General features: G+C 39.7%; 1 protein-coding gene and 1 pseudogene across 10 annotated transcripts in view; one reads left to right on the forward strand and one right to left on the reverse strand.

Moving 5' to 3' along the window:
- Positions 1 to 13,783, reverse strand: part of CDC25C (cell division cycle 25C) — a 54,314-nt gene that overhangs the window by 39,905 nt on the left and 626 nt on the right. For 5 of the 10 annotated variants that reach the window (XM_037802192.1, XM_037802191.1, XM_037802189.1 and 2 more), the window contains exons 2-8: positions 8,761 to 10,729; positions 8,333 to 8,557; positions 7,461 to 7,570; positions 6,738 to 6,783; positions 4,648 to 4,681; positions 4,445 to 4,534; positions 3,420 to 3,515 (exon numbers count right to left, since the gene is read on the reverse strand). In XM_037802192.1, coding sequence (XP_037658120.1) covers positions 3,420 to 3,515; positions 4,445 to 4,534; positions 4,648 to 4,681; positions 6,738 to 6,783; positions 7,461 to 7,570; positions 8,333 to 8,557; positions 8,761 to 8,879 — 720 coding nt within the window. In that variant the 5' untranslated portion in view covers positions 8,880 to 10,729. The remainder of the gene's footprint in view (positions 1 to 3,419; positions 3,516 to 4,444; positions 4,535 to 4,647; positions 4,682 to 6,737; positions 6,784 to 7,460; positions 7,571 to 8,332; positions 8,558 to 8,760; positions 10,730 to 13,783) is intronic. The other 5 variants (XM_037802190.1, XM_037802188.1, XM_037802186.1 and 2 more) reach the window with 4 other exon arrangements.
- On the forward strand, positions 10,574 to 13,627 carry LOC119508549 (annotated as a pseudogene).

Below are 13,783 nucleotides of genomic sequence, written 5' to 3' on the forward strand. Positions count from 1 at the left end.
AGAGGAAATCAAGAAAAAAATTCCATTTACAATAGCAACTAAAAGAATAAAATATCTAGGAATAAATTTAACCAAGGATATAAAGGACCTGTAATCAGAAAACTACAAGCATTGCTAAAAGCAATCAAAGAAGACCTAAATAAATGTAAGGACATTCCATGTTCATGGATTGGAAGACTAAATATTGTTAAGATGTCAATTCTACCCAAATTGATTTTCAGATTCAACGCAATCCCAAACAAAAGTCCAAAAGTCTACTTTGCAGAAATGGAAAAGCCTATTGTCAAATTTATTTGGATGAGTAAGAGACCCTAAATAGCCAACATCTTGTAAAAGAAAAATGAAGTTGGAAAACTCTCCCTTCCTAACTTTAAAGCATATTGCAAAGCTACAGTGGTGAAAATAGCATGGTATTGGCATAAAGACAGACATATTGACCAATGGATTCAAATTGAGAGTTCAGAAATAGACTTTCACATCTATGGTCAATTAATTTTTGACAAAGCTGCCAAGTCTACCTGTGGCAACCCATGGCCTGAGCAAAACAGGCCTACAGATCTTTGGTGCACAGCAGTCTGCATGACTTAGGCAGCTAAATGTTTAACCTACTGTCTTTCCAACCAGTAAAGAGAAAAAGGGTAAATTGACCTTAAAATGTAACTTTATGGGAAGCAGGCAAGAAGTGAGGGGCTCTTAGTCTCACAAAAAGAGCAAAATGTAATTGTTCAAGTGTTATTTTAGTCCTTCCTGCACAACCTCCCAGAATGACCTGTTCCTGCATCTATGCTCCCTCCATCCTTAGGAATGCCTTTCTCTTAAACCCTTATAAAAGGCTTTCTGTCCTCTTTGCATTGCTCGGTCTTCTTCCCTGTGAATGCGATTCCTGCCCAGCCTGAGAGAGCCGTCGTGATCTCTCCATGACTTCTCACCCTGTAAGTAAACCCTGAATAAAAGTTCATGTATCAGAAAATGCTCATTGTCTTCTTTGGCCTTTGGACTGGCATGGCCCTCTTGGGCTGCGACACTACCCAACTGAGACAGAGCATTCTCTTCAATAAAAGATGCAGGGAGACGCCTACGTGGGACCCGACTCCCAGGGGTGTAAATCTCCCTGGCAACGCAGAGTATGACTCCCGGGGATGAATGTGGACCCGGCATCGTGGGACTGAGAGTGTCTTCTTGACCAAAAGGGGGATGGAAAATGAGACGAAATAGTTTCAGTGGCTGAGAGATTCCAAATGGAGTCGAGAGGTCACTCTGGTGGACATTCTTATGCACTATATAGATAACACCTCTTAGGCTTTAATGTATTGGAATAGCTAGAAGTAAATACCTGAAACTACCAAACTCCAACCCAGCAGTCTGGACTCCTGAAGACAATTATATAATGTAGATTACAAGGGGTGACAGTGTGATTGTGAAGACCTTGTGGATCACACCCCCTTTATCTAGTGTATGGATGAGTGGAGGAATGGGGATAAAAACTAAAGGACAAATGGGGTGGGATGGGGGGATGATTTGGGTGTTCTTTTTTCACTTTTATTTTTTATTCTTGTTCTGGTTCTTTCTGATATAAGGAAAATGTTCAGAGACAGATTGTGGTGATGAACACATAACTATGTTATCATACTGTGGACAGTGGATTATATATCATGGATGATTGTATGGTGTGTGAATGTATTTCAATAAAACTGAATTTAATTAAAAAAAAAGAAATTAACAAAAAAAAAAAAAAAAGATGCAGGGAGAACTGGCTATCCATATCCAAAAGAATAAAAGAAGATCCTTATCTCACACCTTATACAAAAGTTAACTCAAAATGGATCAAAGACCTAAATACAAAAGCAAGAAACATATAAGAAAATGTAGGCAAGCATCTTCAAGATCTTGTGATAGGTGGTGGCTTCTTAGACGTTACGTTAGTCAAAGCATGAGCAATGGAAGAAAAAATAGATAAATGGGAAAGCCTCAAAATTAAATACTTTGGGGCCTCAAAGGACTTTGTCAAGAGGGTGAAAAGGCAGCCTACTCAGTGGCAGAAAATATTTGGAAATCACATATTTGATAAGGGTTTAATATCCAGGAGACTTAAAGAGATCCTAGAACTCAACAATAAAAAGACAGACAACCCAATTACAAAATAGGCAAAAGACATGAATATACATCCTTCCAAAGAGGATACACAAATGGCCAAAGAAGACAATGAGCATTTTCTGCTCAACATCACTTGTTATTAGGGAAATGCAAATCAAAACCACAATGAGATATCATTTCACACCTACTAGAATTACCGCTATTACAAAGACAGAAAACTACAAGTGTTGGAGAGGATGTGGAGAAATAGGAACACTTATTCACTGTTGGTGGGATTGTAGAATGGTACAGCCTCTAAAGAAGACAGTTTGGAGGTTCCTGAGGAAGCTAAGTATAGAACTGCCATACCAGCCAGCAATCCCACTGCTACGTATATACTCAGAAGAAATGAAAGCAGGGACATGAACAGACATTTGTACACTGATAATTATAGCAGCATTATTAGCAATTGCCAAAAGATGGAAATAACCCAGGTGTCCATCAATCAATGAATGGATAAACAAATTATAATATATACATACAATTGAATAATATGCAGCTGTAAGAAGAAATGGAATCATGAAGCATGTGACTATATGGATGAACCTTGAGGACATTATGTTGAGTGAAATAAGTCAGACACAAAAGGACAAATATTCTATGACATCACTAATAGGAGCTAAATATAACCAGCAAACTCATAGTGTTAATATCTAGAACACAGGTCTCTAGAAGATAGAATGAGGGCACAGAATGGGGAGCTGATGCTTAATTTGTACAGAATATATAATAAGATTGATAGTGAATGTTTGGAAATGGATAGAGGTGATGGTAGCACATTATAGTGAGTGTAATTAACAGCAATGATAATGTGGGTGCAATTGTAATTGAAAGGGAAAGTTTATGGTCATATATGTCACTAGCAGGAAAACCAGAGGATGAAACACGAGACTGTATAACATGGTGAACCTTCTTGAGGGTGAAAATGTTTTAGAATGGATTGTGGTGACAAATGCACAAGTCTGTGAATTTACTAGAAGTCATTGATTGTACACTTTAGGTGGATTGTATGGTATGTGAATTTGTCTCAGTAAAACAGATTTAAAAAAAAAAAAAAAAGGAAAGTAGAAGGGAAAAAAAGGCCTAAGAATTTTTTCTCCTGTTTAGTTTAAACAAGTAAAATGAGAGGATATATGCCTCCCCACTCTCCCTACTCAAACTTACTTCTCCAATCCCTTTTCTCACCCAAGTCAGCATAGAAAAATTCAAAGGGTCATAAATTCAGATCTGACATTCTGTACTCCACATCTACTCCTGACCCGTAATGACAATGATCAGGGACTCACCAGCAGAGAAAGGGGAGACACATAAGGTCCCACTGGTCGCTTCTGAAACCTTAGTTTCCTGGGTGCCCGCCACTCCAAGGGCTTCAAAGTGTTTTTCTGCATAAGAAAAACTGCATTGGCTGGAGGAAGAAACTCATGAAATACAGTAAATGTCATCATGTTGACTCTTTATCCTGAAGATACAAATTATGATTTAGATTTGCTTTAGAGAATGCTAATTTTATGATCACAAGCAAAAGGAACAGGAAAGAAGGGAGCCTGACTAGGGAGGGATGATGAGATTTAAAAACCTCAATAAAGGGAAATTAAAAAGACAATTTTGAATCAAGAAAAAGCTGATTAGAATAACCCAAAACATGAGTGTTTCTTAGTCAATGTGAGAAAATAGTTATCTTTTATGGATACTGACCTGGGGCAAGAGTAAGGGTAGAGAAGGGAAAAAGATGGCTAGAAAAGAGAATTAGTCAAAGGGAACAGTTAGAAAATTATTTTAATAATTATGTGGCTCTGGAAGGGCAAGTTTCAGCTTGTGACTGAAGGATGGTCTAAGGCTTTGACAAAAAGGACCATGGCTTTCTCAGAATATGAGCTAAGAAGCTGGGTTAAGGAGGAAATAAGAAACTAAGAATCTAGCCTTGTATGGGAAGCTTTGCAAAGAATCTGTGAACAAATTATGTACATATAATTATTTCTCTCTGCTAAAAAAAAAACAAGAAAACAACAACAAAAAACACTCTTCAATTCCTTACACTACAGTAAGAGATTTTTGTCCTCTAAATGATTAGCCAAGTGTGAGTAATAATCACGGCCTGCTGTGGAAAACTTAGAGCTAGGTTTCTATCCAAGGGTCAAAGCTTAAAGAGAAAAACACAGAACAAATGAACAAACCAAAAAGAAATTTTTTCCCTACAGTTAAGCATAGTAAGGTATAAACAGCTCTAGGTCTCACAATGATATCAATGCATTGCACCATTCAAAAGAAGAAAAATGCTGATTTATATAGTTTTAAATGTAAAAACACTCACATTTTCTTTATTTGCAAGTGAGCTACACATTGCATCTTTCTTTCTGTGGTCATGGTCCAAAGTATTCGGAGTGCTGCACAACAAATGTGCCTGTAAGAGGGAGTTTTTGAGAATATCCAGCATCTTCAAGCCACAGGTGAGTTGGAACCCTCTGCCACCCACTTGAGAAATAAACCCAAATCCAAGAAAAAGGGACTACTCACTGAGCTGTATTTCATAAGGTGCTGATGCTGATTCCTGCAGATCAAAGCAAACTGCCAGTCAGTTATGCCCCAAATATTGTTTGGTCATTCTTCAGTGGTATGGGCCATCCCAAATTTTCCTTTCTTCCATTCTAGGAGTCCTATATCTAGCTGACATGTTTCTTCCAATAATAATACATAGGATATTCTCTGAGCTAAATATCAAGATGTCAAGCGACATGCTGGGAAAAAGGGCCCTCACTTCACTTGCATAACCCTATATATAGATATACAACAAAGATGAATGAGTTTATTCTCTTCTCATGTAAACACAGTCCTTTTTATTTTCTAATTTTCCAGTGTTGACTGTTGGGGGTAAATATATATTTCATACACTAGGATGGGTGAAGAATGGAGAGTTAATGTTTAATTGGTAGAGTTTCTGTTCAGAGTGATGGAAAATTTTTGGTAACAGATGGTATTGATGGTAGCACAACATTGTGAATGCAATTAACATCACTGAACACTTGGAAAGTGGCTAAAATGGGAAATTTCATGTTGTATATGTGTTTCCAGAATTTTAAAAAAATCTCATAGAAAGAACTATACAACACAAAGAGTGAACCCTAAGGTAAAAGTATGGACTATAGTTAATAATAGAATAATATCGGTTCATCAGTTGTAATGTATGTACCACACGAACACAAAATGTTAATAACAGGGAAGACTGTTGGGGGCAGTATAGGGAACACTGTACTTTCTGCAGGATTTTTCTGTAAACCAAAAACTGCTATAAGAAATAAAGGAGGAAAAAAAAATTATCCATACATACATATATAATGAATTTCTATCCTCTCTCCCATGATTTCATCATGGGTTAGGACATTTTAAGCAATTCAAAGAAAATACAAGCCCTGTAAAGTAAAATTTTCACATGTATTGATAAAAACAGTCATTGGAAGCCCTCCCTAGTACACTAAAGTGGCATCTAATTCACCTAAACACTGAAGGATAACGTTCTACAAAGATTAAAACAGCCAAGTATGAAACTTACTGTAAGTTTAAAAAGAGTTGAAATCAAATTAGTTTGTACTCCTTGAGTATTCCCTGACTGAACATTTTAAGATTGTTAACAAAGAATCTTTAACAACAATAATAAACATTACGCTTATACTTAATGCAGTATACCATTTTCCTTAATTTTTGAAGATAATGCTGATTGTGTGTGATAGTTAAAATGAATAGCATTCATTTTCACAACACTATGTCTATTTGGGAAACTTAGCTTTTCAAAGGAAGGATTTAGACCTCAAAGCCCACTTATCACCAAAGTGAAACATTCTGTAGTCTGCAGTCTGCATAGGATAAAATCCCTGGGTGCTGGTTTGAATGTATTATGTCCCCCCAAACGCCATTATCTTTGATGTAATCTTGTGTAGGCAGACCTATCAGTGTTAATTAGATTGTAATTCTGGAGTGTTTCCATGGAATGTGCCCCACCCAACTGAGGATGATGTCTCTGATTGGATAATTTCCATGGAGGTGTTGGCCCTCCCATCTAAATTAAATCACTGGCACCATATAAATGAACTGGCAAACAGAAGGAACTCAGTGCAGCTGAGAGTGGCATTTTGAAGAGGAGCTACAGCCAAGAGGGACACTTTGAAGAAAGCACAGAAGCTGCAGATTAGATACAGTTTGAAGATGGCCGTTGAAAGCAGACTCTTGCTCCGGAGAAGCTAAGAGAGGACAAATACCCCAAGAGCAACTAAGAGTGACATTTTTGAGGAACTGCAACCCAGAGAGGAACATCCTGGGAGAAAGCTATTTTGAAACCAGAACTTTGGAGCAGGCACCAGCCACCATGCCTTCCCAGCTAACAGAGGTTTTCCAGACACCATTGGCCATCCTCCAGTGAAGGTACCCAATTGCTGATGTGTTAACTTGGACATTTATGGCCTTAAGACTGTAACTGTGTAACCAAATAAACCCTCTCTAAAAGCCAATCCATTTCTGGTGTTTTGCATTCCAGCAGCATTAGCAAACTAGAACACCTTGTGATCAGTGCTAAAAAGGCATTAGCATGGGGTTCATTTAGAAAAAAAACTTACATCCCAGTTAACTGTATTTCCTGAGGTCCTGAAGAATCCAAGTGATCTGCAATCAGATATGGAGAATCAGGAAGAGGAGTTATTCTTGTTCATGCACCCTACTTTCTGATTTTCATTATCAGTAAGCCATATTATTTTCAAAAGCTGAGTCTTCTGACAGGTACCAATTTTCAAGGAAACTTAAGAATTATGTGTATCACCGAAAGAAAAAAGTCTGGGAACTAGTATACTATACTAAACTATGGAGATTTTTTTTTTCCTGAGCCAAAAAGAAAGCTTATCACTCAGGAAACCTGAAATTAGAACAAATACTAGAATCGTTGCCTAATGAAACATATCCATTTCAGGCCTAGACCCTACAAAGGCACTTAAGTCTTAGTTGACAAAATATTTCTTTGTTGTTATTTTTTTTGTTTTTTGTTTTTTGCCTCTGCTGAGATTAGACTAAGGCACAAAACTTCTCATATCTTAACTATTAAACTTTTATTCCTACCATCAATCAGTCAACAAAATATTCCTTCCTATCTAACTTTTTCAAATGCAGTTACTCCTTTTAATGCCATTATCTTTCTCTTCTCACTGGCTTAATCAGTCTCCTCAAAAATCCTCTAGTTACCCACAAAATTCCAACTTCAAGGCTCTCCTACCTGTTTTTACCACCTTCCCTCTATCTTACAACCCTGTTCTCTCGCTAAAAGGTATTCTTCCCACTGAGCTCTTTACCTCTCTTCTCCCTACCAGTTTCATCAAGGTCTGCAGAAGTGGTAAGCTGAGTGGCAGACATCTCCCCATTGCTAAGATTCGAAAGATCAAGGCAACGTTTTGGGGTTCCTCTGTTGAGACATAATAGAACGTCAAGATTCCCATTAGATTATGATATCCTTAAAGACAACGATCATGTTACTCTCTTCATTTGAAACACCCTTCAATGACTATCACAAAATCTGAATAGTGTCCAAATAAATCTAAATACTTTTTGGAAATATTCCAGACTAATAATAGAACAACTAGGCTAAGGAAAATCCCCCACCTTGTTTCTGCTCCAATAACTTGTACCTTGTTTTTCTCCTCACCAGGATAATTTTTTTAAATTGAGGACCAAAGTTTATTCACTTACAAGTCTTAACCCCACATCTAATGCCCTGTGCAACATGAGCACACAGATTTGATTTCTCCCTGGAGTTTCTGGTACATCTTGTTCTTATAACTCTCCAACTTTGTTTGGTAGCTGAGGCAACAAGACATGGCATGTCCAGAATTTAAAATAAAAGAACAATAACACTACTAATAATAGCAAAAAGTAACCAAGTCATAATACTATAGAATTTGCAAAGACTTTCCTTAAACATCACACCATGGTATACTCACATGATCCTGGTTAAAATAGGAAAAGGGAAGAGATTATTATTTCCATATCACAGAAAAGCAGCCTGAGATTCAAAAAAAGTCTCACAGTTAGCCAAGGGCCAAATTGAATCTTAAATCCAGATCTTTGAGCCAGGATAATTTAAAAAAAAAAAAAAAAAAAAAAAAAAAAAAAAAAGCTGTTTAGAAAAAGTAAAGCAGATAGCGTGTGATGATAAAAGTGTATTTACCCAGACAAAATGCTTAGGTTTGCAGAATCACCGAGGAGTTTGCCCACTGGAGTTCTAGGGAGATCTGGACAGACGGTAAAGGAAGTGTCTCTCTCCAGAAGCAAGTTTAACCTCTTCCTCTGGCTGCACCTAAAAGTGGGCCTTGAGCCAGGGCTTCCCTCACTGGTGGATGAAAAGAGATCTGCAGACATGGTGTTCGAGTTCTCACCAAAGGAAAAATAAATTCTAGAAAGAAGAAGAATATCATCCATATAGGCACATCTTAGGTCATCCAACTTTCAAAGCAACCTTCTCCACCCTTTCCAGCAATATAAAGCGGATCAGTATTGGAGGAGGGGCATCCCCAAACGGTGAATCACAACCTGCCTTTAAGGTTAAATCTTACTTGCCCAAAGCGGCTTGGTCTTTTCGATGACACTTGAACTTACCGCGAGGCAACCTCAGGACTTAAAAGTTGGAATGAAGAGAGGGTTTTCATTTGTTCGGGGCCAAACAGCTCACGAGTCCTCACAGGAGTTCGGGTCTCCTGACTCACGAAAATGCCCATTCGGTCCCCTGGACTTCCGTTTGCGGGACCCGGGCTGAACTGAGGAGACAATGCGGTCTCCGCGATTCCGTGGCAGAGACTCAGAACTCTCGACTTACCTCAGGTTTGGGGTCTTGAGCCTTGCCTTCAGGAAAAAGGGAAGTGGGTAGAAAGCTGAAAGAAGCGAAGACTCAAACAGAATTAAAGGAAGGAACAATCTGGGAAACGGAGGCCATTAGCCAATGTACACTTCTGCTTGTGGACTGAATAGGTCAGAATTAGGCTTCGCCGATTCCCTCCGCTTAGTTATACAGCTTGGATAGAAGACGACCAACAGCCTCAGGCCTTGATCATTCAAACCTTCCGCCCTCCAAATAACCTATCACGGCTCGCCTCTACTTGCGTCAGCCAATCTCCGTGCACCCGCCCAGCTCCCTTCAGCCAATTATTTGGCTAGGACATCATCCAGGGGGTGTGAGTTTGTTCTGGAAGGAACAAGATTTGCCCCGCCCCGGAGTCAGAGCCGGATGGCGATTGGCCCACTAGCTATTAGCAAGCGGAAGAGTAAGCTCCGCCTCTTAGGGAGCCTGGTGCACCATTGGCTCTTCCTCTGACCAATCGCCACACCCTTCCTGTGCCCTCCCGTGCTGCGGCCCCACCAACCCCGGGAGATTTAAATTGTGCCCCACAGGCTGCCACCACTCGCTAAGACCTTACTTGGAGAGTTTAGTTCGCATTAGAGGTCCTCGTACTGTTACGTGGACCTTTCCCTTCTACTTTTTTTAGCCGACCGCTGGAGATAGAGCTTTACCGCCAACGTGGCAGGTGTTGGGGCGAGACAGGTGTGTGTGTTTAGGTAGAGCGGCACTGGTCCCTCCCAGAAGCTTTCCTTGTTCGGTGTCCCTTTTTAGTGCGTGGCATCTCTGAAATGCTAGGTTACGTGAAGTAAAAGGAAATTCTTTTTCATGGAAAGTAGAGCAGTTGGATCATCTCTTGGCATAATCCTTATTAATCGAAAGGACCCCAAACTTTAGATGGATATTTAACACTGACTAGGTGATATTAAGAAATTATTCTTAATGTTGGAGATTTGCTTTTAAATAACCAGGGGCGGGGGCAGTAGTGGGTGTAGATGAAACAAGACTGGTCTTGAGTGTTGGATAATAGGTACATGGGGGTGCATTATATCAGTGCTTCTCAAAGTTTAATGTGCATACTAACCACCTGGGGATACTGTTAAAATGCAGATTCTGATTCAGTAAGTCTGGGAGAGGGCCCAAGTTTCTGCACTTCTAGTAAGCTCCCAGGTGATGCTGATGTGACTGTCCTGGGACCATACTTCGAGTAGCAAGACATTTTGCTATTCTCTTCTGTAAGTATTTGAAATTTTCCATAATTATAAAATAATGTAAACTGCAGGCCCAAAAATGTTGATTCCATAGGTTTAGAGTGGGGTCCAGGAATTTTTAAGGCCCTCAGGTGTTACCAATGCAGGTGGTTTGCAGACCACACTTTGGGAAATAGAAATGCAACTTATCTTCAAGAAACATTAAGTAAAAAATACAACCTTTATCTGGTGTCAGAATCTTGGTGGTGGTGGTGGCTGAGAGGTACACAGTAGTCAGCTGGTTTTTTATCCTAATACCCACTTCATCTGTAGAACCTGCTTCCCCAGAAAGGAAGTGTGTGAGGAGTCTTCATCCTCTAGGATAGAGATGGTGAGTGTGGGAGTCAGCACAGAACTCTGTCATACCAGGTGAGTTTGAAAATCAGGCTGGGAATGTGGGATGAGTTGCTTTCTGCTTTGATGCCGCTAATCACAATTCATGTGGACTTTCTGCAGGTGGGAGGTAGAGACTGATGAGGTTGTCCTGCAACGGCGGCAAAAACAAATAGATTATGGCAAGCACACACCTGGCTATCAATGCTTTCTGCAGAAGGTCCCCAAGTGAGTGTACTTGTAGGGTGGTGACAACAATGGTGTCAACCAAGTTGCTTTGGTTCAGTGTCAGGTGATGGAAAGATACTAAAATCTGAATACTCTTACAAAGTTGCAGCATTATTAAAATCAAGTCTGCAATCTAGCCCTAAAGATCAGTTTCTAAGATTTTTTTTTAATGGAACAAGCCCATAAGACTTTTTAAAGCTTTACCTGTATTTCCTAATGAGATAGTTTTCCTTCCAACCATTTTTACCAACCCCTTATGCCTCCAGCTGACCTGGCTAATTGCAACATATTTGCCTAATTACATGTAAATTTACATGTATACATACAAAGTAAATGTATGAAAAGGTTGAATTCATTTTTAAGGGAAGCCAAACACTGTCTTTTATGTCTATTTTGGCTTCTAAGGGAGCTGGAACTATCAAATTTACCCTTTCCCAAAGGTAGGAAGTTTGGTGTTTAATCTGATTTGAAGATTTACTTTTCCTGTTGAATTAAGGGCTGTTTTAGTTTGCCATGTTGCTATGACAAATACCACACAATGGGTTGGTACAATGGAAATTTATTGGTTCACAGTTTTGAGGCTGGAAGAAGTCCAAAATCAAGAGATTAGCAAGGTTTGCTTTCTCCCAGGGGTCTGTAGCATCTTGTGCTGCCTGCCAGCAATAGTTGGAGTTCCTTGGCATGTATAGCTGCCTCTGGTCACATTGCAATATCTTCTTTTCTGGTTTTTCTGACTTCAGAGTCCTCTTTATAAGGCCTCCAGTAATCCAGATTAAGACCCACCTTCATTCAGTTGGGCCAAACCTTAACTAAATTAACATTTTCAAGAAGTCCTATTTACAATGGGTACACACCCAGGAGTGCAGATTAAGATTAAGAATTTGCTTTTCCTGGGTTACATAACTCAATCTACCACAAGGGCATTGATCCTATGCCATTCTCAGGAATCTCTAACAAAGTTCCTGATTCACTATGATACAGTGAGTTGAGCCGCCTGTTATATGGGGCCCCCTTTCACCTTGACCTCAGTCTGACCCACACATTTGTCATTGCCAGGGCTCAGCGACAGCCAGGGATTCACCCTCAAACTCCAAACAAGAACAGGAGGTACAGCCGTCGCTCCTGGGATGCCCAGATCAGGCAGTGGAGAAGAGCCCTGCATTCCTGGGACCCTCCCCAGCCAGCCTCTGCAGGGCAGGGGTGCTAAGGGGTGTGTTTGCTATTTCTGGTTTCTTCTGTGGGTGGTGGGCTGAGTCCTACATCTCCCCACAGAGGTTTAGCTTTCACCAGCTGAAAAGGGAATGTCTGTATGAGGTCCGTGTTCCTTTGACTCTGCTACCTTCCTAGGCAGGGAATGGAGAGTCTCTTAGAGCCAGTGGATTCCACCCCTTTGGATGACCTCCTGGATGACTGGCTCCAGGCCCTGGAACCCTCAGAGGATCTGGATGGAGACCAGAAGGGAGACCAGGTAGTATCCTCTGCTGAAATCCATTGGAGCAGGGTAAAAGATAGGGTCTCGCCCATGAACACACAATGAAGATGGGGTTCAAGGTAGTAGCCCAAGAACAAAAGAAGGGAAAGGAGGCAGCAGGAAAATAAAATAAAGCATGAGTCAAACAGTTGAGATCTAGAGTGGAATAAGATTTAATTAGGGTGGGGGTATGCCTTTGAGTTGCACTGGGGAGGGCTATTTTACACTTGATGAGAGCTGGTATAACCTTCCTTTGAAATGAGGTGTGAAACTTGACTTGTGGTGTTTTTCTTTTTTTTTTTTTTAAGTTTCTCAATTTCTTTAAATGTTTTGCAAGTGAGCCAATGCTAACTTAACTTCTTTTACTCAATCATTTAACATTTGTAAGCATGGGTGACAATAAAAAAGAAGATAGCCTAGTGGTAAAGAGCAAGGGCTTTAAGATCTCAGGGTTTTTTTGTTTTGTTTTGTTTTGTTTTATGGCTTAATGTACCTTGAGGATCAGATTCTTATCTGATCCTCAAGGTACATTTTTTTTAACTGCAAATTTTATTGAGATACATTCACACACCATATAATCCATCCAAAGTGTACAATCAATGTTTCACAGTATCATCACCTAGTAGTGAAATCATGATAATCAATTTTAGAACATTTTCATTACCCTAAAAAGAAAAATAACATAGACATAAAAAAGAAAACCCCAAACACCTCATACCTCTTACTCCCTCCTCCCCCACTGTTCACTCCTGGTGTTGGTGTAGTACATTTGTTACTGTTGATGAAAGACTATTAAGATATTACTGTTAACTATAGTCCACAGTTTGTAATAGGTACTTTTCCCCATATGCCACTCTATTATTAATTCTCTGTACAACTGATTAAAAATCCATTTTTAATACTACATTTCCCCATCACTTTGGCAGTCACTTATTCTTTGGGCTTTTTCATCTGTCAAACAAGGGTTGTTTTTGTTTTGTTTTGTTTGTTTTTTGGTGATTGTAAGCAAAAGTGAGAATGCTTATTTCAAGCATGTAGCACAATGCCTGAAACATAAGTGCACCACAACAGCAATTGTAAAGCATGTCTTCTATATGTCATGGTCCCTCCTCTGCTCCTTTTCTTTCCCCAAGGGGAAACGTGCAGTACAAGGTAAATCTTCCCCCAACCCCTATCTTCTTGATAAGCATCTCACTTTTCCTCCCCTCTTCTTTTTCAGTTTGTGGACTTGTTGGCTCCTGCATCCTCCCTTCCCTGGCTCAGTGAGGAAGATCCCCACCACCAGCTCTACTTCAAGCTGATCACAGCTATTTACCTGTCCCAAATCTGAGTGTGACACAAAATATTTAGAGAAAACAGATGTCTTTCAGGGACTTGTTGCTAAGTGTAATAGTGAAAATTACTTGCATTACCATTACTTTCCAATCAATTAAAAAAGAAATCTAAAATTCTGCCCTACAAAGAGATCACAACAGGAAGGCATTGTTTAAAACCTTTCCTTTTTCC

The sequence above is a fragment of the Choloepus didactylus genome, chromosome 13 (assembly GCF_015220235.1).
Source record: "Choloepus didactylus isolate mChoDid1 chromosome 13, mChoDid1.pri, whole genome shotgun sequence".
NCBI lineage: Eukaryota > Metazoa > Chordata > Mammalia > Pilosa > Megalonychidae > Choloepus > Choloepus didactylus.